General features: G+C 33.1%; 1 protein-coding gene across 1 annotated transcript in view; it reads right to left on the reverse strand.

Annotated features, from left to right (window-relative positions):
* Positions 1–3569: 3569 nt before the first annotated feature.
* Smp_057430 (hypothetical protein) overlaps positions 3570–24909 on the reverse strand; it is a gene marked incomplete at its 3' end in the record, with an annotated part of 29652 nt that continues 8312 nt past the window's right edge. The window contains exons 5-14 of the mRNA XM_018798674.1: positions 23974–24130; positions 21138–21507; positions 19122–19220; positions 17404–17682; positions 16158–16316; positions 14160–14328; positions 8644–8764; positions 7555–7734; positions 5774–5844; positions 3570–3693 (exon numbers count right to left, since the gene is read on the reverse strand). Coding sequence (XP_018653593.1) covers positions 3570–3693; positions 5774–5844; positions 7555–7734; positions 8644–8764; positions 14160–14328; positions 16158–16316; positions 17404–17682; positions 19122–19220; positions 21138–21507; positions 23974–24130 — 1729 coding nt within the window. The remainder of the gene's footprint in view (positions 3694–5773; positions 5845–7554; positions 7735–8643; positions 8765–14159; positions 14329–16157; positions 16317–17403; positions 17683–19121; positions 19221–21137; positions 21508–23973; positions 24131–24909) is intronic.

Raw genomic sequence — 24909 nt, forward strand, 5'->3', positions numbered from 1 at the left:
ACTTTCCAATGAGTGGAAAAGAGACAAAATTTATGTTTCACTATTTAAGGCTGATGGCTTTACCTAAGTTACAGTAAACCAGAATATACAAGAATATCAACTTATAAATCACAACTTGATTAAAGTTCTTCAGTATAAAATAATTCTGCGCTGTTGAATGAATGAATAGCCGAGAACAGACACGTGTAGACTATTTGATAAGTATAGAAACCCTAAAAACAAGACGTGTTAATGTGAGATAAAGGTTTCTTATCACAATCGCATTCACATTGTTAGTTTAAGGGGTGTTAAGTCAGATTATCTTTTGTCTCGATGATTACATTACCAATGAAGTCAATTCCGTTGCCCGATATTGAGACGCGCAGACTTATTATCAAAAGTCGTTCAAGTTTCATTCGATTTGTGGATCGACGATCATTGTGGTAAATGATTTGTAGAGTACTTTACTGGCCATGTTTAATACTGTTCCCTATTTTTTGGACAAAACTTTTTAGGTTGTTATGTCTGCCAGTTTCCCTATCGTTTCTTTCCCTTTGTCATAAATGTGAGCCCTTCTTAAAAATAGAGGAAACAAGAACAGCTTTGTACTGGTTGGGGAGGAGGATTTAAAGTACATATATTAAATTAGATTCTTTGGGAATTACCATACAAACCTGTTACGTCTGGCCGATTGTGAACGCTATATTCGCTTCCCTAAGCTAGTTCCGTACCCCCGAGCTAGAACTATACACCGACTTGAAGACCAGAGAAAAGGCACAAAGTGTGTGGGAAGCACTTTACTACAGGGTTCAATCTTGTTACAGAAAATCATAGGTATTTATAGATGTTAGCCAATCCATTAACGACATATTATGATACCGACCAATAGTATCACGCCACGTTGGAACTCTAGAATGTTCCATCGTATTCTGATTGGCTGGGGCTCTTTATGAGCCTCTGTTAGAGTTCTCCGGAAGCCGACTCAACAAAACCATTATCAGCTGTATATATATATATATATATATATATATATGGTGAACATTTAATCCAAAAGTTACTTCTCAATTAATGTTAAACGAAAGTTTTGATAGCTCAAACACCTAGTTAGCTACATAACATACAACTGGAACAAATATGTCGGCACAATATTTAATTGAAAAGCAAAACTCTCGAAATGACTAAAAATGGTAAGGGAAACACTGAAATATCTCAGCAATTAAATCACTGTCATCAAGTACATAATTACTATGGCTTCTGTAACTTACTACCCATCATTTTCAGTTTATGTACAACTGTCTTCTGATGATTGAGTAAGCACTGGTAGTAATAGAATAATTAAGTGTAGATCGGAAAAGCACCATTAACAGAAAAGTAAAAGACATTAAACTATCGACTTAGGCCACATGCGAAATGTAGCATTTCTGATCGCCGTCATTTTTAATAATATATTTATTTTATTGAAAACAAAATATGGTACAATTGGGCACAGGAAGTGAAGAGATCACAATGTGAAGAAATAAAGGAGCACTAAGGAGAGCATCCAAAGGAGGAAAAATCAACAAGAACAGTACAGAATATGAAGTACAAATCAACTATCAATACAAATAAGAGAGTCCTGTCAGTTTTACGAGTTCCTCTAACTACATCGACTTCTATTCTAATTCGCATATGATAAGGTTTCACATCACTGAGACGTGCTATCACTAGCACTTCAATCAGGCAGAGAATACCGACCCATAACCGCATGAGAGCATTTTGAAAGACTGCAAACTTTTCTTATCCTCGGGCAAAACAGGGTATTTAAGAACATCTTGGAGATAGTCGGAACCCATGGTTCGAAAATGTTGGATGATAAAGCTTAGAACCGATATTTGTCTCTAATTAGCGAGTCCTAGTATTCCCTAATCCCAGTTCCACACGTTGTTTGCCATTTATATTCTATTTCATTCACCATCCCTGATACTATTGTCTCGACATTTCTGCCTTCATCTTATTAATTACCTCTGTTGTCATGCGACAAATTGAACTGATGCTCAATTGCGCAAACTGCTTATTACAAGGATTAAAAATACGAACTCGGAACGGAACAGCACAAGCTTAATTAATAGTATACAGCAAGCTGATGACAAATATTTTTAATTTTCCCGGTCGGCTAACCATACAATTTAACAAAAAGCTCGCTTTTGCTCGACAAGAACATATATTCACTTCGATGATTTACTTTACGGACTGAAGAACAGGAATTGATAACGTGTGCAAGAATTATATGCAACAGTAAATCGAGTCATAATTCATTGAAGAGTGAGTGATGCGTAAAACTAATTTCCATCAATTACTTTTGACGTCTGTTCATGATTAGTGTGTAAGTTTATTACTTTAAAAGACGAAGAAACTCCTTTCCCTGACTAGTGGGTGTTGTATCCCGTGGGAAATTATGAATGGTAACTTTGAGAATTATTTATGAACCAATGTGATATGTATTTTTCCTATTGTATAATTGTTATGTAACTAAAGTATCCATATTCGTTTCCCTCTCATTATGAGCTTTATTTTGACCTATCAACTATTATTATACGATTTACCATTCTTGAGTTATCTCCAGTCTATTTATTACTGTTCCCTCCTATTCACAGCCACATTTGGCCAAATCTTGTACAAATGTTATTTTTTGTTTTATGGTACGATATGGTCAGTTTGATTGGTATATAAACCCAGTATGTTTGTGAATAATGACTCATATTGCAGAGGCTGTTATTGGTGTTCTGGACTTAACTAGCTGGGCTAGGCAGAAAGCAGGGCCGATACGCACTCTACACTGCTCGTACGATTTTTCGTGTGTCACTATCCCAATCGATGATTCGTGACTCTCTGATTGGCGGTCTTATAACGTTCATATATTAACAGGGCACGTACGCACTCACACGTTATAACAGTGGGATTGTCTTTGATGTTAATTAATTTAGAGTTTTGAGTCAATAACCTGATCTCATGAGTAATTACATCGTATTTCATTCATTGGTCATTATTCTATTTACTCATTTTAACAATTGAAAATCATTTATTTATTTAAACACATAAATATTGGTACAAGGGGGCACCAGACATATATGCGCCATACAACTGAAAATCATAATGATTAATTAAATTCTTTACTGTACAACACAACATTATACATGACTAAAAACAATCAACATCGGTTATCCAAACAACATTGATGAGTCCGTTAGATTTTGGTTACTTCCAAAAAGCAAAACAAAACAAAACGCTTGATCAATTAGAATATTCATTCATTACGTTCAGATTTATTATTTGTTTATTTATTTCAAAATAGAGATAATAAATAATAACGATGATAATGATTATTGAGACTAACTATTCAACTTAAGAAACAATTGAATTCATTCATCATAATGAAGATGGTAATACAAGTACTACTTTCAATCAGTAGTTTGTTTGATAAACAGTTTTTTTTTCATTTTATACAAAATAAGTAGTAATAATAATATTTATGAATGATGAATAAAATTCTTCTCTTTTTTTGAATCAGAAACGGCAAGTATTTGGTTGGTGATTATTTTTTCCGGATTATATTACCTGTTATTATTTATTGATTTTAAACGATGTTGTTTTAAACAATTCGATGTACAAAAATTATAATCCATATAAGTGAATGGAATTTTACCGCTTATATCACAACCACATTGAAAACAACGACTACAAAAGTAAAGAAAAAAAAACAGGAAAGAACAAAGAAGATATATCAGTAGATGATTTTTATGTGGATGGTAATAGGAGACATTGTGTGACATAGTTCAGAATTGATCTCAAACTCACAGGTTCAATCACTATTCATCTTCTCTTAAATTTTAGGTTTTAAAATAATCTCATACTTTCTATTCCATAAATTCATTCATTTTTCTCGAATTAAATTGTTTATGTCTAATATTTGTTACCATCATTGACATTTTTATTACTTAGACATTCATCTCTTTATGATAATGATGATACAGAGAGATAATGTGAATTGCTGAACATAAACACTAGGCTCAAGTTGCTTATAACTGACTAATTTTGATATATGATAGTTCTTAACCTTTTTTAGGTTAAATTTTTACGATTGGTAAGAATGAAAAACAACTAGTGCAAATTGATTTATATGAGGAAATAAATAGATTGTAAAAAAACGTTAAGCATTATGAGACATTAAAATGGCGTCTTGAAGTTCAGTGCTCAAAAAATAACTTTTTAGTCCCCGAATATCTACACTAAACCCCGAACAGAAAAAACAGATTGAAAGTACTGGGGATGCTTTACTTCAAAAGTTCGTCTAGGTACATAAAAGCAGGACATTTATAAAATCATATTTGACATTGAAGCTCTAAATGCTTCGGAAAAACAAGATCGTCAATCACAACAAAGAAGGTACCTCTAGGAAATTTCTAAAGAATACTGATTGATAACAGTAAATTCAGCACTTTCCTAGACTTTAAAGAGATTTCCAAAGAATCATCGAAGTTATGTAACGAGTAAACTGTCCCACTCAAATTCACAAAATAATGCCCAGATTTTAATGAGTGGTAAAAATCACTCATATATTATGATTATTGTTATTTATACACCAGAAAAGCGAATACTACTTATCTAGTTATAAAATGTTTTTCAATAATTTATTTAATTTCACATGATATTAACATTTTTTTCAGATTCCCTTTTTGTAAATAAATAAACTAAATGTAACACAATAAAACTGAAATCTCATTCAATTTTCAAAATCACTAACTCATTTATTTTTCCAAATACATGTTCATGAGACTAAGAACTGAGACAAACGACTTCTTGTCAGGCATGTAATTTCCTAATAACAAGAAATCTTCTTAGTATAGGGGATTTGTGGATAATTGTACTGTTTTTACAGTTGAAATCACGAACTGATCTTAGCTAGACAACTATTGAAAACTTGGAAGCACTAGGTGGTTGTTTCACCCTATTATGAGACATCTCATCTGTGCGCGTCCATGACCTCGCATCCACGAATCGAACGCAGGACTTTTAATCACTCATGAAAATGCCTAACCTCTAGGCCATTAAACTGGCATCCAATGTTGTTAATGCCTAACTTCGATCAACCCATGATCTTGCGCAACTCTTCAACAGCTGGTTGAGGTAGATAACTGTCTCACACTTAACAACGACCGAACTCCACTAATCAGGATCTAGTTAAAATCGGTTCTTGATTTTAACTGTGAAAAAAACAGACCTTTTCTACCGAAATCCTCCAATAAGCACTACAATGAACATATCTACCCATAGAATTCAGCGACATAGAAAAATAAATAATCTGAGATTGATTTATATCACGGATTGTGACATTACGTGAAAGGTTATTGTAAGCTAAAATACAGAACAGATGTTTCACCCGAACTTAAGAGAACTTAGCAGTGTGCAACGATGATTTTGAACACGCTTGATCGAATTTTCATCCCATTTTTATACTACTGAATTAAAACCAGTAACAAGATTACATACTATCTTTGCACATCTTTATGGCTGAAAAGTTTCAAGATTTTTCCTCAAGGATTAAAACATTCTTTCTCATTAAAAAACTAATCCACTCGAATTTGAGTCACAATATTTTTGAAACACCAGCTAAAAACACAACCCAGTATCCAATATCGTTCAACGAAACATTGAACGTGCTCCTGAATGGGAAACAAACATGATTTAATCCCGACTAAGCCAACATCGAACATTTGCAAACAAATAAAGATATACACATAAACATATTTGACATTACCTGAATACCATGAATGGTTCACCACTGGCAGAACCAGAAGACATCAGACGACGTTCTGTCATGATAGCACGCTAATGTATTTATTTTTTATTTTAAAACCCAAGGGAAGAAACGAAGAGAAATGGATAGGAGACTTTAATTCATCACAAGTAAGAAAGATACATATATTTAAGAGAAATTACTGAGAATCTGAAACCTTTGTCGAACTGCAACCAGGTAATAATGGTAACAAAAAAGTATTGTATTCATGTGTTCAGTTTTTCCATTGTTGGCATTGTGATTTGGATTTGATCAGTCTCTACTAACATACCTACATTCAGAGCAGATGGCATCGATATTATCTTGAATGACAAGTTTTAGCAAAATTTGACTTTACCTAGTAATGTGATCGATAAAGCAAATTTAGTACTATTCAGGACTCATCTACTGGATTTACATGCCTGTGAGTTGATGTCTAAATTGTCACCCAAAATTAGTACCTATCGCTGCAAACACTAAGTTATCCAGTAGATCAGTAGATAGCGAGTCAGCTTCCGAAGTGACAGGTATGAAGTTCAGGTTTCAACACCAGCACTGGTATGTAGGTATATTCAGTTGACGAGTTCCCAATAGAATGAAATGTACATTATGCACTCCATTCCTAACAATATTCCAACTATATGCGAAGAGATATAAGTACTCAGTCAGAAAAGGAAAAAAAATCTGCTCTGTATTATTGTTAAATTTAAAAATTTTCTTATTATATAAATTGGTCATTACATTCAACCATTTTACAGATAAAATATAATCAACATTAAGAAGAAAACTGGTAATCATTTTAAGGACGCTTAACTTGATCAACTAAAATACAAAACTGAGAATAAATTCCGTTGTGAACATGATTTTATGTATCCACTGGAAATGATAAGTATTTCCAAACTAACAGATCGTCAGGCTATTAACACCAAGTATCCAAGGAAGAGAGTTTGAAAGCCCACAGGAACAAGACGAGATTTATCACTTTCACACAATATCGATAAGTTGTTCGAAATAAATTAAACAATCAACTATTGTGCAATTTTATGGTAATAATTTTTAATTATGTATAGATTTTCCATAACAACTATCGATACTACTCAACTATCCGAATCCTAAATAAGTACAACAAAGTTTTAACTATGATTCTGCAACTGACTGAAAGTAAAACGCTCTAATCATTACATCACTGTTTTATATTATTGCTATAACTGGTAATGGGGAAATGAAAACGCTGAGATTCCCATGACACACGAAAGAAGACAAAAACTAATGCCAAATGAGAAATTTATTCACCCCTCAGAAAAAAAAACACGACGACGCTTTAGCTAAAATACATTTAATTACACACTAATCTTAGCGAGATTCGATGATTAGACACTGATAACCGAAATAGGGGAAATATAAAATTAGATTTCACAATGCTTGCTAAAGTGAATGAGATTTACATCAAATAAATACAAAATGATCCAATACTAAACAAATACAACACTGAATTAAGACGTGATCTCATGATTATAACTTTTTTCAGAACCATTGATTTTATTGAAACAGCTACTGAAAACTAGAAAGCACTGGATCATTGTTTCATCCAGTATAGGACTACTCATACATGTGACTATCCACGACCCGCCACCGGAGATCAACCTCAGGACTTTTAGGTATTATGAAGAGCACTTGGTCCTTAAATCACTGATTTACCATCCAATAATTCACATTTCAACTTATTATTATTATTACTATTATCAAGTAAAAACAATATTCACTTTTTCGCGATCGGATAAGGCTAAAAAACGTGCTTGTTCTTCAGCATCCTTTTTTTGTTGTTCAATAGCTGCACGTTCTGCAGCACGTTTTTCTTTTTGTCGTTGTCTTTGTCGTTTTGTACGTTCACGTTCACGTTCAAGTTTGGCAGCCTCTTTTGATGGATCCAATGGAGCAGGTATCTAAATAAATATTTCGAAAATACTTTTTCAAACAATTTTTTGAAAAAAAAAATCAGATTTAACAAAGGAAAAAATACTGTGCAAAATAGAAACCAAATGAGAGATTGTCTACATCTTTTTCCCAAAAATCTTAAAATCGATTTAATTGTGTTTCGTCGTGACCATACAATAAATTTCTGGAAAGGATTGCCCAAGATAGAGTTCGATGGAGAATGCTGGCGGGCGGCCTGTGATCTATGATATGAACAATTGATAATTATAATAATAAACATATCTAATTGTTGGGTATGCTTAAATGCCTAAAATGCTGCTCACTTACTAATTAGTTTGTTAGTTTCCCTTTAGTGTGAATTGGAATTTTCTTTTACTTTAATTTCTACTTCAGAGAAAAAAGTTTACTTCTTATTAATTCATTACACTCTTGATATGCTAATTTTCTTCTACATCCAAGAATATAGTAAATCTACTTAAATGAAATAGATATTTGTTGAGGTGAATTAATATTCATTGGTCGCTTTCAATAAATCTTCGGCATAAAATCTGTCTTTTCAAATACGCAGAGATAGGAAGAAGAAAAGAGGTATATCTGAGTAGAAGCTAACAGTTGCTAACAAATTACTTTATATATATATATATATATATATCTTGAGATAATATAACTTATTAACCAAGTACAGGTTTACAAACTAAATTTTCTGTTGTACGTAGAAGAACCAGTGATATTATCCGACTCCTTGAACCAAAATAGGTGAGGAGGAGTTTGAACATGTGACCTACTCTCGGATCCAAGTCAGGTTCTATAAATACTGAGTCATTAAACTTGACAACCTTAAAATGAACTCTGAATAAAACGTTCCTAATTATGCACTGAAAAATATTGCAAGTTAACAATTAGTCTAAACAACTTACTTTAGCTTTATCATAATCATAACGATCCGGATGATGAAATCGAAAACGTCGAAACACGTTGGCTATTGATTTTTTATGCAATCGTGTAGCTAATTGATAAGGTGTTATACCATCTCCATCACTAAAATGATAAGAAATAATAATTTATAAATAGGATTCGTTTAATTTGTCTATTCAGATATTTCAGAACTGACGTTTTGAGAGTACACGTTCAAGAAAGCAAAATCCAGACTAACAGTATGAACAAGTATCAGAATAGAATTAGTTGATTTCGTTACTAATTAGTAAGTTTTATAATCGATCGCAATTACAAGTATTAAAGGATATATGTATATTGTCAGTCAACAATTTATTAATAGGAGTAAACCTTTTCGGTAAAAGGCATATTTTAGGGACGAGCAAACGGGAATCGAGAATCCGATGTTTAGGTTATTGAACGAAATTCAGAAATTATGTATAGTGAGCAATAAAAATACCTTTGCAAACATAGAGTAAAAATAACAGCGCTAAATACATAAAACCCTTAATTCTGCCTCTTAAGATGGTATATAACAAGTGAACCGACACTATTCCTAAATTCAAACCATAAACCCTTAATAATGAGGCAAGCCTTAACCTAGTGGCACTACATTTTAGGGACAAAGTAGTCGGATAGCGCCTATATTTCCCAACGACACCACATCCACGTGATGGGTTCGTGAGTCTTGCAGAGCGGATTTCTAACTCAGATAAGCCTATGGGGTTTTTCAAGTGGGGCTTCGCCAACCTCGAATAGCTTGAACAACGCAACACTCCTCTCCATTACAAACTATCCATTTATAAATGCTATTTTCTAATTGGCCAGAAACTAACTAAAATTTTGTCGCAATTCATTTAAGCTCATCCGTATACTATATTGTTCACATCTTTTCAGTTACAAATATCTAAATATTATAACATATAAGCATCATTGAACATATAACCAGCTGATGAGTAAAATTCTAAAGCATATCATTATTATCATGGTAAATAACATTTTATCATCATATGATTGACGAGAAACTATGTCTCCAATAATCGTCAGAGAAAAACTGCTAATAATGTTAGAAGTTACTAAGTTGTTTGTCCGTTAATGACAATGAAGAAGACCATATTACTTTTTTAACTGTAAAATCAAAATGAATTTAAGTTAACAGACATGATATACATCTACTTCTAAAAAACCCAATTAACAACAACCTGGAAATGTTAATCAGATTTCTATATCTAACTATTTAGTGTTTCAACTTTGATAATAGTAAATAATATTAAACACACACACACACACGCAAACAAGAAAAACTAGAATTTCATTCACGATTACAAAATACCAAATGCTAACACCGACTAAAATCGATTTAACGATTCTCACTGCGTCATTTACATCATTTTTAAACTCATAGTGATTTTATAACAGTTCTGGAGGAGGTTGGGAAATTTAAAATTACGATGATATATGTAGCATAATTAACCTCATCTACAAAAAAATACGATGTGAACTACAAAATAACATCAAATATCAAAGAGTATAGTAATTAGGCTGTAAAAATTAATTAACAATTATATCATTATTAATGTTAGCAAACGTAATCAGAAGGCCAAGACATTAAAAGATGTTATGTAACAGATAACAAATAAACATTTTAAGATTGGAAAGTAAATACTCAGAAGGGTTGTTATACAAAACAACGAACCCTAACGTTAACCCAAGTGTCCATCATTCAGTTGTGATTAATACATAATTTGATATCAATGTATTATCCACATACCAAATTGGCACAACAAAATGAAATTAACAGGAACAAATGTAGAAGAGTCAAAATAACACAATAACAATCATAATAACATTGAATAAATATTGAGAATATGGTTCGAGAAGGTATCAAAACATATATAGATTCGAATACTACTACTCAAGATCTAAAAGACAATAAAAAGTATACACATCACAGTCATCATGACAGATTCAAATCAATGTCACACAACGTCTCCAACCATTCATCACAATAACTCTATGCACTACAAACACATAGTTTGCATTTACCAACATAACTCACACCAACAACCAATGATTACATGAAATGATACCATCTCATGGTTTGACCTTCCATAGCTTACTTCTAATCATCTTCTAACCCACCCAAAACCGCGCGTCAAGGGAGGTGGTGGTAGTAAGGTACACATCTCTAAGTATAAATCTCAAACACCCCAGTTGATCAACATTCGCACTTTCATCAATAGATCTTTCGTACTTACCCAGCATACTATCCATAACCTCGCCGACGTTCATTCAGTAGTTCTACGGTACACCGAACAATGCTTTGAAAAAACCTGCGAACAAAATGCTCTGGTCTATAGATTCCTTCAAGTGTCACAAAACATGTTTAGTAACAATAAAGCAATACGGAGTAGACGCCAATGCGATTTAATAGCCTTTTAATAGACGAATCGACATCTCGTTCGTTAAATTAACTTGCTTATAAATAGTCACTAATTATTTTGAACAATTTTCACAATGGATACGGTTCTAAGTTAGTTTATCGACTAAGGATATGTAATAGCACAATTTCAAATAAACTTGATACCGTGAGATTGTAAATATTTATGGGAGGATTTCAGAAGCTTATTAAATATACTACGAGATTTCTAATATACTACTATCTGACCCTGAATATTGATGCAGATGGAAAAGTATACCGGCTTTAAAATTAAATCTTGAGTAAATCCCAGCTAACATATTACTACCCCCTCGAATCACTATCACAGAGAAAGAATGTGGGCAATTAGTAACTGGTTGTACAATATCATTGAAGAATCGAATAGATTAGATAAAATAAACTAATAGAATAAAAAAAAATAAATTGAATTTTTAAATTATAGTTATGACCTTAAAGCAGCATACCATAGGTGAAGTGAAAAATAACTCAAAATATATGATGAAAGATATTATTGATAAAAATTAATTAGAGAATATATCTGTAACAATCAATTTGCTGTTTAGAAGAGATAATCTATAAACTATAACAACAATGTATATCCAATACATCAAAACATTATCTAATTATCGATACTTAACAATCATTCCCTAAACCCGACGTACTCTCCTGGCTAATGTAACAGTAGTCTAGAGAAAACTAGCTTAACTTCTGAATTTCGTTCCTCCACTAATTTTCGCAATGTGAAGTTTTAAATTTTATTATCATAAGTTAATCTAACACGTTATCTGCCTGACAAGTGGACACGATGTTGATGTCTCAAAATCTTTCGGGATAATCGATAGACAAAGGACTTTGCATGTATCACACTTTACTGAAACCGTCATTATAAAAATATTTAAATCAAATTTTTGCATCCCAAAAGACACGGTTATCAATCCTGTTTTATCAAAGCGACAGAGTTTTAATGAGCTTGCTACGTATTGAAATTATTTTCAAGACCATTTTTACAGTTTTTTTTATTTCTTGCTGCTTGCTTGAGGTTTACTCAGCTAGTCGTTTTTTTTTAAGTACAACATAAATCACGACATTATCCTTTAAGTTCTAGGAATTCTGTCTTCATACTCTTCTCAGTTTTCTATTCATATTATTTAACCTTTGAATAGACAACCATTTGAATGATTTTTATTCATTCCGTCCGAAATTATTGTCTTTCATCAATCAATATCTACAAGTCAAACCAAACCTTTGATTACTTCTCAGAAAGAAATTTGATGTATTTATTCTGTTTCTTTTCTGGATTTCTAGACTGTAAGCAGATGAAGGGAAATCATGAAGTAAATGAACTCATGTATAATTCGGCTACGATTGTTGGTTCTTACTTTATTCAAACTAATACAACTTACTTAAGAAATGCCCCCAAATGCCCTGGTATGGCCGAGAGTGGGGAAAGTCCGCTCTCCCTCTCGAAATGCTCTCAAATGGCCAGCGAATATATAGCCTCTGTCAGGGAAGTCCTACTCATTGCCTTCTCGTTGCGGGGGTGTTGTTTATGAAATCGAGAGGACGTAAAGCGAATGTCCGGCGCTTTAACCGGGTTGGTGGACACGGAAAGTTCACCTAGGGGAGTTGGAAAACTCTGATTCCAAACCACTGGTGCACATAGGCTCCAGTATCCTGAGAGGACAAATGGCGTATGAACCAATCATTGGTCACCGGCTACCATGGGACTGCATCTCCTCACGATGCTCCCCTGCCTTGTGGACTAGACTTTCAGGTCAAAGGCTCGGGGTGTGGCCCCCTAAGAAAACCACCTGCTTCATTTTGGGCACCTGAGCAGTATCACAGCCCTCACACAAATCAAATGAGACTTGTGAGGCGCATATTTATCTGGTGCTTCCTTGTACCAATATTTATGTGTTGAAATAAATAAATAAATAAAATAAATATTTAAGAAATATAATTGTGTATGTACTCTGTTTTTAGACAACATTTAACTGTGAGTGATACTACCTGGTTTTGACACATCTATGTGTATCTACGAATTCAGCTGCTCCTGTAGAGAAAGCTATATTGGGCGCACTACCAGATAACTGAGACAAGTTAGTGATTACTTCCCTTCGTGGTTAGGAAAGGATATTGTCAAAACAATACGCAGCTCGGTTCTTTCACACTTGATCGATAGCGGTCATGTAGTAGAAAAAAATAGGTCATTTAAAGTGATTTATCGTATTCCTACTAGTTTTCCCAATGGGGTTCGATCTTGTCTCCTAAACATAGTAAAATCCATAGAAATTCGAGCCAACAATCTAAGTCTTTGTGTTCATGAGAAATTTTTAACACCTTTATCTCTCCCTTAGTTTCAATAAGTGATTCTATTTATTATTATTTTCCATACTCTTTTTTCGCTTGTTTTTCCCCAACCCTTCCCACCTATTTTTCTCCAAATACACATTTCATTGTCCAATTGTCTGAACACGTCTGATTACATAATCTCATAGTTTTTATTAATGTCATCTCAGCATTTATGTTTTTCAAATCATTGACCTAATTCCCACTATGAAACATGGATACAAGCCTTTATTATTCTTATCATAAATAATACACCTGTCATTACACTACCGATTCGTACTTTTCACTTATTATGTTTATCTATGTAGTCTATTCCACTATTTTCACTGAATAATAAACTGCCTTGATTGGTTTAGTAATTTCGTATATGAATATAAATATTACTGTATATTAGAGTAAAGCCTGATGAGAGTCTAACTGAAAACAACATTGTTCGCTTATATTTGTCGTTCTAATTCACAATATGGGTATTTCTTTCAAATTATTCGATTACTGACCAAAATGAACTATTTGATATAAAAATGTAAACCTGCAAGCTTGAACTCTACGATGTGTATGCAAGAAATCATCATTACAGCATTGAAATCAAACAGTCCCAATTTAGAACGAAAAAAATACTTAACAAATCAACAGAGTAACGAAATGATTATATAGAAACATAAATTAATACATTTTATATATGTATAACTTAGAGTAATATTTTACACTGACCTAACTGCTGGATCACATCCACATTCAAGTAATAAACGAATTAGTTCAGGATCACTTTGAAATTCTACAGCTACATGTAAAAGTCTTCGTCCATCGGTCAATGGATGATTAATTAATTTTAAACAAACACGATATGGTGGTACAGTTGATGATCCAGGTGAAGTACACTCTATGTATTAATAACAATATGAAAATATTTAATATGTCTCAAAAGTAAATAAACACTTAAGTCATTTTAAAAATAAATAAACGTTTTGTGTGTGCGTGTGTGTATGGGCGTGTTAATGTCTGTTTTTCGCTCTATTTACCTATCACATGAAATGTTACTTGTTATGTCCGAACGAAGAATAAATGAGTGGCAGCTGCTAGGAGTAATTTATGGACTGTTATCATATATATATATATATATATATTTCCTTTCAGCATAAGCTTTTATTTGACTTATTGACTACTATAATACGATTTACCATCCTCAATTTATTCCCAATCTATGTTAGCTACAGTCCCTTACACTCACAACCACTTTGGGATTGATCTTTTATAATCGTTACTTTTCATTTTAAGGCGTAATGTGATCTGGTCTGTTTGTGTATATACTGAACGGGCTGGATTAGGCGAGAAGCCACTATACGGAGGACCTATAAGGACTCAGCTGATTCCAGGCTGATAGTGCTGGTTGAAGCATCATTGGTTTAGCACAGGAACAAGGTCACAGACGTCGATATTCTGATTGGCGATTTTGTCACGTAATATTTGACTCGATATGTTATTTCATAAAATTATAATTTAAACCTGATTGTAAAGAGAATGCAATGTACTAATCATACATTCTACAAAATAAACAAATAAATTTCTATTTCTGGTTAATTAATCGAAATTATAGAATATCGCTTTTGCAGTACTCTTAAAAGTATCATAAATAAGATAAACTCTTAAATGAAATATAAACAATAATATTCCTACAAAAACAGCACAAAACAAAAGTTGAACAATTTGATCTATCTAAAGTACTGGTATAACATGAATCAGCAAAGAATTCACTGTTAACTTAAACCAGATACCACAAAAAATGAAACTTTTAAGTTAACACCGTCGTCACCGTTATAAACTGTTCTTTGCTATGCAATCCGGAAATACCAATGTAACGGTGATTGCAAAACAAAGACTCATCGACACAATGCCCAACGATTAAAAAGCAGTGATTATTAATTACATTTAAATAATTATTACCTGAAACGAAATTAACACTGTCAAAACTGAGCGAATAATTCTTCGAATACAGTAGAGTAACACCGAAATACTTCATAACTTAATTTGTCGAAATACAAACGAATATTAAACTGAACATTTACCATATTGAACTAATCAATAATCTTACTCATCATCGCTTCTTATCATTCCTTGCGTTAGGGATTGACAGCAGTTGGAATACTATTGAAAAGCAAGGAGTACTGAACAGCTGATTCATATTGATGCATGAGAATCCTCAGAAGTGAGTGTACATGACTCTACCAGGGATCAAAGCGAGGGACTTTCAAGTCATATAAATAAATCGATAATGACCTTTTGTGATCATAGAGAAATAATGAAATCCTAATCAACGCCATTTTTTTAAAATTCCCCCACCATCGGTTCAATATTTATTCCACATGCCAACTTTCCTACTTCCAAAGATATTGTAAATACATTTGTATACTGAATAGCTTCTTGCCAATTTCAGTATTATTTTGTCCCTAGCATTAAATCCTTCCTGAAAATTCTGCCTTTTTGACTAATTATGACCAGAAAAGAAAACAGAATTGTGATATTTAGTGTATCCAAATCAGAGCTGAGAGTCCACAATACTGGGGACAAATAATATCATCTACACACCTATAAATTTAAAAAAACTGAAAATGTTAAGTAGTTATCTTAAAACTGTACACCAACCAGTAGGAGATGTATTAGTAGCGGTCAGCATACTAGTTGTAGTAGCGGTAGTAGTAGTATTCAAAGGACCAGTTGAATTTTGAACTGTTTCCTCCAATTCATTTAAATTATCGATTTGAGTTATATTGGAAATATCCATTGGTAATAAAGAGCGTAAAATAACTAAATCTCCAGAAGCAATTGCTACACGTAAACGTCTATGCCAACCTTGATAGGTGAAATATAAATCTGTGTAATATTTTTAATTAAAGTACAGTGAAAAATCTCGTTAGCAATTTATCACACAAAACAAGAAAAGAATGAGGAAAAAAGACTCAAACTAAGTGCTCATTTTATGTCGAAACGGAATAATAAAAGAATAATTTTGATGAAGTTTTTTCTCTGAGCTGGATGGTTTGGTTGTGGAACTTTCATCGTTCTTCTGAACGATATCACCAGCACAAACTTCAGGTAGAAGGATTATAATTGAGGCGTGCACCATTGCGTGAATAGTGCCCTACTGGATATTACTCAGAACAAAAGTGTCATTTTGTAAATTTGTCATATCAAATTAACAGAAACAAATGTAGTAGAGTCAAAATAACATTGAACAAATATTGAGAATATGGTTCGAGAAGGTATCAAAACATATATAGATTCGAATACTACTACTCAAGATCTAAAAGACAATAAAAAGTATACACATCACAGTCATCATGACAGATTCAAATCAATGTCACACAACGTCTCCAACCATTCATCACAATAACTCTATGCACTACAAACACATAGTCTGCATTTACCAACATAACTCACACCAACAACCAATAGTTACATGAACTGATACCATCTCATGGTTTGACCTTCCATAGCTTACTTCCAATCATCTTCTAACCCACCCAAAACCGCGCGTCAAGGGAGGTGGTGGTAGTAAGGTACACATCTCTAAGTATAAATCTCAAACACCCCAGTTGATCAACATTCGCACTTTCATCAATAGATCTTTCGTACTTACCCAGCATACTATCCATAACCTCACCGACGTTCATTCAGTAGTTCTACGGTACACCGAACAATGCTTTGAAAAAACCTGCGAACAAAATGCTCTGGTCTATAGATTCCTTCAACTTTCGCAAAACATGTTTTACAATACAGAGTAGACTACAGACTGGATTTCAATGATCCTTCAGGCAATATGGAGCCATGATGGAAAAAATAACTTATTGGATTCTTGTACATATAAGCAACCTAATAAAATAATTTGTTTCAATGACAATATATTACGCATATAATCTCAAAGTATAAAGACACATTAACATAAACAGTCAAAACAAACCTTCGAAATTATCAGTCATTGCTTTGACATCATTACTTTCAGAATCTTTGGGAGTCGAAAGCAATGAAGATTGACTGTTTGGCTTCGCCTTCCTGACCGTTTCTGTGGTTTTCCTAATATTATTTTCTGAGTTCACAATCTGTTCCACTCGATCATCATTGCTATCATCAACATCATCAGTATCGTCTTGTGAACTGGCACAATCTGATAAATCAGAAGTATCTGAACTTGATGACAATAAATTCTTTTTAGGACTAGTTGCCAGTAGGCTAAGTGGACCTAAAACATAAAGTGATGAAAATGGGAGAAATAAGGCTATAATTAATGAAATAAATATAAGTCGTACACAATGAATAATTATCTTTTCTGAATAATATTCATGACCCATCTAATAAAAACAAGATGTTTATTTGACAATATTGGTGTTGTCCGCCATGAATTTTTGAACGAAGGGTGAATAGTTGACACCACCTTTTCTTGTGGAGGTAAAGCTGAGTCACTATCTACATGGTTGGGCTTTATCAGTTACAACTTCTTACAAGAAATTCAAGACCTCATTAAAAAATCAATCACTAGTGAGCAACAAAAAATAGACGTTTGGTTGAAAATCTTATTGAGTTTAGCTTAATATGAAATTATTTTTCATCATGAACAATAGTTCACCTTGGAAAAAGTAATAAAATCATTTTAATGAAGCAGAAATTTAAAACGATTAGACAGTGTTCATATATGTCGATAAACTGATGATAACGTAATCGATGATGAACATTTTGGCGAGGCTATAATCAATCGACGACCTTCACGAAACCCCAGAGTGACCTTGAGAAAATTTGCCTACTTACTAGGTTCAAATGAGGTTTACAAATCAGTGTGAGAAATTAAGATTAAAATTTAAAGTTAGAAGTTAAAGTTCGGAATGAGATTAAAAGTTTTCATCACGAACTGACATCAGATATAATGCTAAAATGCTATTTAACCATATGGATAAATGAATTTCGCGCCAAAGTCCAGGGCTCACTACCTCTTAAGTTCATTGGTTCGTTCATAAATTATAGTCTCACTAACAGTCCAACTTTCAGATTTTTATTATAATTGTACATTTAAACAGAGAATTATAAATAGAAGCAGATGAATTCCGGATGATATCAATTCATTTCTAGTTGATTAAGACATAAATCACCTTGATATATTATCGTTCTTTCTTAATCTAATTGAATAAATATATGAATTATGAATAATTTTGTGATCGAATCAAGCATTTTCTAATATCACAAGATTGTAATTATATAAATAAACGTTAGTTTATGAAAATGAACAGTGATTTAAAATGTTGGCTAATATAATTCGAAATTAACGATAATATTATAAAGATCTGGATTAAGTCAGAATAACTCCTCTTCAAAATCACAAACCACTTAGTATGAATATTATTATTAATTCAGTAATTGTCGGTAGTAGTAGTAGTAGTAGTAGTAGTAGTAGCAGTAGCAGTAGTAGTAGTAGTAGTAGTAGTAGTAGTAGCAGTAGTAGTAGTAGTAGTAGTGGTAGTAGTAGTAGTAGTAGTAGTAGTAGTAGTAGTAGCAGTAGCAGTAGTAGTAGTAGTAGTAGTAGTAGTAGTAGTAGTAGTAGTATGAAATGAAGCTGTAAGTTGTAAGGATCGGTTAGTATAACTGATAAACATCTCATTAGTAGTATCTACGGGAAGTAAATTAATCGACCACTTTTAGTTTCTAACAAAGTTTCATCACCGCTTTCAGATAATTTGCGCCATTGATTTCGACCTGATTTACTGAGAAACTCCAGATTAGCATCAGGATCTGTTAAAAAAAGTGCAGTAAGAGAACAAGATAATGATGGTGAGAAGTTTTGTATTTTATTTTTTCTTACTTACAATACAGAAAACAAGTTTATTTCGATGAATAGAAACAAAGAATGTCACATGTTTATGTAACTAGGGCTTGAAGCCAAATTACCAATGATAAGAAATAGCTGGCTGGTAGATGGGGGTTTAAATAAGTGACCTACTGATTAAAAGTTTAATGGTCTAATCATCAAATCAACTACTCAGCATAGATCTCCCCTCAAGGAAATTGTAAAATCTTTATTCTTTTTAAAACTAGAAAATAATTATCCAGTTAATTCACAACGCACTGACTTCAAAGCAACAAGCACTAGTAAAAATATTCTTTAGAGGCACATAAACATTTTTAATCTCCCAATGAATTAAAGTGATATTGAGATTTCAATTTATGGGATAGTAAGCTAGAAAAACCACTGATAACACTAACTTCTTAAGGTTGTAAACAATTAAAAATTATGAGATAATTATAACAAAATAGATGGAACAATTAAATTAGTGGAGTAACTATCAAAACTATTTTAGAATAAAATGTAAAACTGTCTGGTAATATAAATAATAATAATATAACAAAAATAATAGCAATGTTGATAATAGAGGATAGAAATGAAACCAATAATGGACTTTATCTTAAAGAAAATGCATTTCATTCAGTGATCGACCAATTATATACATAAATATAAACCGTTCGGAGTTGAAGCTTCAAGAATTACTACAACCATCATCAAAAAAGTACAAGTATTTATAAAAAATTGTCTACGCAAAATACTCAATGTCTATTTCCCAGATACCATCAGCAACAACCTACTATGACAGATAACAAATCAACTTCCAGTTGAAGCGGAAATTGGGGAAAGACGGTAGAGATGGGTAGGACACACATTGCGGAAATCATCAGACTGAATCACGAAGCAATCCGATGGAATTATAATTATAATTCAGTAGAAAAATTCAGTTATGATAATCAAGTTATCTTGGTAATAAACAATCCTTACCGATGTTTGCCTTTTTGTCTATATATCTGTTAAAAACAGTTAAAATTTTACAAAGTAAGCCATCTATACCACATAATACACTCAAACAACAATTGATTAACCTAATCCTACTTGATTAAAACAATATTGGACAATTTACTGGTTGAAAATAAAACAAAGCAGAATTATTACATTTAATATTGACTTGAACAATAAATAGTTGTTATAACTTGATAGCTTATCAGCTAATTCATCGATATTTGAACAAATGAGTATCCTATCTGACCACATTATTCAAACGAAAACACTATAATACGTGAATATTCAGCTAAACGGTCGTAAAATGAATGAGATAAACGAGCTGAATGACATCACACACTATCACTAAATAAGGTTATCGTCTTAATATAATAGAAACCGTACAAAAAAAACCTGAGTTAACAGTGGTTGATCAACCCAACTTAATAAGTTGATCATGCAACCTCCTTAAACATCTGGGCTACCCGTTCCTGTCATCTAGATATTTCAACAAGTTGTCTTATTTTGTTTGTTTCAAAACATCATTATGGCTATTAATCGCACAACCTATTTAGGTGCATTTCTGAAGTGTACAACCTTGCGCTGTAAAGGTTACAAAAGGCCCGATCAGAGATATCGTGGTTGCTGAAAATATGCAAAGAAAAGGAAGTACATTATTCAGATGTGGATTGACTGGACTGCTAACTTCTAACTGGCGATCACTCAATATTTATCGTCAGGATCGACCAAGAAGTAAGAAACGGAAATTTGTTGAAATACTTTGTGCTGAGAATTCTATATTGTACCAAAAATATAATATTGAATAAAGCTAATAATAATAATAAAGTCATCAGGGAAAAAACAAATTGCTTCGTGTATCATACCATAAACATCAAAAGTTGACAATTCTTTGTGTAATTCTTTAACATGTAAATATGTGATATGTTTACTACGACAAGGTATTCTGCGTAATCTTGGATCATCCATTGTCATTCCAAGTCGACAATCACAAGCTTTTGAAGCTAATGAATCTGGGACAAGAGGTGAGGAAATTCGATAACTGGAATTGGTCGAAGAGTAGTCAGTTGATTCATTCATATTATCACTGGTAAATTTATGATTAGATGGCACAGATGAGGATGATACAGGTGGATTAAAAAATATACTTCGATGTACTTTAGGAGACCACAAAAATATCAGCTGGCAAGATTGTAACAGAACACGCCATTTATTATGTAAAAGATCACTTATTTCCTAAAAAAATTTGGAAGAAATTTTTAGAAAGAAACAATTAATCAAGAGAAATTGAAAAAGCATCCAGTGATTAACTGATACGTGACAATTTAGTAGTTTAAAGGTAATACGTTCGCTTTTTGAAAAATTCTTGTGCCGTCGAACTCAATTGTATGACCCGATTCTATCGAATGTAATGCTATCGCTGACTTGTTCTCAAGTTTCTTTACATCATCTGAGGACTTAGGAATGTGCGTTAAGCATAGTTTGTGTTCCTTCACCCTCAAATTCAGTTGCCTTGATGTTTCACCTACATACGTTGCACTACAGTCACTACATCTGATTTCATAGACACAAAAAAGTTATTGTATCTTCATAAAGTGTTATGACCGATGTAGTTGGACAAAATATTGATATGGCTATTTATGACTTGTCTTGTACAGTGGAACAAGGATTGATACGGTTTGATGCAAAGAAGAAAGAAAGATTGCAGATTCATATTTATTCATGCACTAACCACTGGTTCAAGAACTATATCAACATTACACCGAGTTATATATGATTCACTTAACTGGTGGTCAATAGGTAAACATGAATACATCGAATTGGTCAGAACTTGCCACTGATTAATCAATAACTTAGTGTATCTATACAATTTACAGAATCAGTGTAACAACTAACAATATAACTAAACTGTCGAGTCGTATCTTAGTTACTTCCTGAGAAAAGTAAGTATGCTAACTGGTATATTGAAGTAATATTTAATACCTTGGAGTCTCAACTCCATGGCACTCTTACTCTGCCCATTTTTATTTGTTATCGCCGTTGTCTTAAACCTAATTCTTTCCAGTTTTCACTGACATGTTAAATGGTTACATCTAGTCATTCAAGATAACTGTTCTAACTTTTTACTAAGACGACTTAGAATACTTCAACGTACTGGATATATGGATAATAAATTACCAGATATCGAAAAGGCATCGCTAGACCTATAAAAAAACAAGACTGTTGTCATTTACTGTGGACCTTTCGAGAACTTGAAGTCATAAAGCTTAACGTCTGTTCTGGAAATGATACTGAATTCAGTCAGTCAGTCATCACCAACTCATCAGGGATGATGCGACTTTCAAGGTAAATGAAGTGGTTAACACACTCAACCGTCACCAGGTCAAGAGTTTGTGCGAACCAATACTGAAACAGCATTTTACATTTATAAGGAGGCAAACGCATCCTGGACATGTTTGCATTGTTCCTCAAGGTAATGAAAAGGATATACCTTGTCAGTGTCTTCACAGAATAAGGCTATATCATCTGCAGATTCCAAGTCGATAAGTGAATCTCCTAGTAGGAGATCAACTCCTGAAAAGTTAGGTGGTGTTATTTCTAAGAGGACAACTATGACGAATCTGTATAAGAAGGGAGACAGTGGGGGACTCTAACGGACACCACTTGAGATTGAAGATTCTGGTGAAAGTTTTTTATAAGTTCTGATCCGATCAACAGTATTCGGGTAGAGAGCCATAACAAGGTTGGATGGAATTATTAACTGTTATTACATCTCGTCCTGTTCCCAAAATATTATAAATTAATTATAAATCTACTATTCAGATTTGTGCTGTGAGTGTCTTAATTGGATACAGATCATTTGCGAATGCAATAATTCCCAAACACTCGATAAATTACTGCTTTAAATTTACTTATTTTTCATGTGTGAGTGGAGTTTTAACGCATCCGTTATCGCAAAATCTAGTCTTCATCATGGATTAACAACAACTGGAAAAAAAACTGAACACCCGAGAGTATTGGACTGCTATCTTGATCCAATTTGCTGCTATTCAGTAGCACTGCTCATTCACGATCTCATGCGAGATCGAACCCAAAAACTTCAGGTGTTTAAGTGAGAACAAATCCTTTAATCAATTTAAATCGATTTGCAAAATGGCGCAGTCATCTATTACCAGTAGTGGGTAATTGCTTTACATCCTATATGGTTGAACTTCAATGGTCACGGTTTCTTACTGGAACTGAGATGATATGTCTCACTAATTTATCATGATTTGGATTTTTTTTATGCAACTTGACAATCGAGTACAGGTTGATGTACTTGGCTTCAAGTCATACTTATTGTAAAGGAAAGTGACACCACATTTAGTCACCTAAACTGAGTTAGATGCATCCACAGCTCATTGGCCAGAAATCAAGTCTTTTAACCAATAGGCCATATGATTTCAATCCTGATTTTCTCGCTTCTGTGAATATACCTTACTGATCAAGTAAAAAGACCAAGGCACCCAACATAAACTTCTTCAGATATAAGCCAGTTCTTTGCTATCTTCCCTTACTTTGCAAGCGGTAACAACGGATTCTTGTATGCTACTTCAAGAACTTGAGAAGTTCGTATTCGCGTAATTATATAGAAATCACCATAATCACTAAGAAACAAGTATGTAAAACAATGACGCAATAATAATTATTAACGATAATCACATTACGAATAGTTGCTTCACCATGACGTCGAAGATTAGCTCCAGCTGATTTCGCTCCGCCAAGACCACCACATTGTGAATCATAAGATGATTGACCACCACCTTGTTTAGCGCGTACTGTATAACTGTGCAAAGTTTTATGAACAACCTCGTTTGTTCTTTGAAAGTGAAAAAAACAATGACAAACATATTCGGGGATAGGACAGTAGTGATTGATGAAGACTAATTGATTTACTTCTATTGTATAACATTAATTTGGGTTCATTTTAAAAGTCAAGAAAATTTTAAGCCTGACATGCTGTAACGCGGAAAATATATTAAGTGGTATGCTGTATTCTATAAGATGAACTATTTGATCAAAAGGACTCAGAGATTAATATTGTTTGTTCAGTAATTACGCAAACTCTGCTATTAAGGTTGTTAGTTGTGGACTCCATGTAATGATAAGAACTTAAAACGCGTGAGATTTCATGGGCATTCCGATTACCGATTCACTACCTAGATGATCAGATGAACTTGAGAAAATCGTCTGTGTATACAGTTTAAGCAGAACACTAGAGTCTATAATCAAAAATTGTTTCATAATTGATGGTACTAAAACAATAGCTAAAAAGAACAGGATCATGGTTCTATGAGTACGATACTGAGTTGAAGTCACAGAGCAAGGGATGATGAGAAGTAAAACGAAAAGATGGGAAAAAATGCTGACCCCAAAGGGTCCAAGAGATGTTTCAAACAATAAAAACGAAGACAGGATAAAGTTGATGCAATAAATAGAAGGTATGTTGAACAGAGTAAGGCTAATGTACCTTATAGTATGTCGAGCGAATTTAATTATTTATTAATTCATTTATTTAACAGAATGTGTACCAGACAAAGTCATCAAAATTACTCAAAATCGAGAAGAATATCAACACAGTCAGTTCTCTCATGTTTT

Source organism: Schistosoma mansoni, chromosome 7 (assembly GCF_000237925.1).
Source record: "Schistosoma mansoni strain Puerto Rico chromosome 7, complete genome".
Taxonomy (NCBI): Eukaryota; Metazoa; Platyhelminthes; class Trematoda; order Strigeidida; family Schistosomatidae; genus Schistosoma; species Schistosoma mansoni.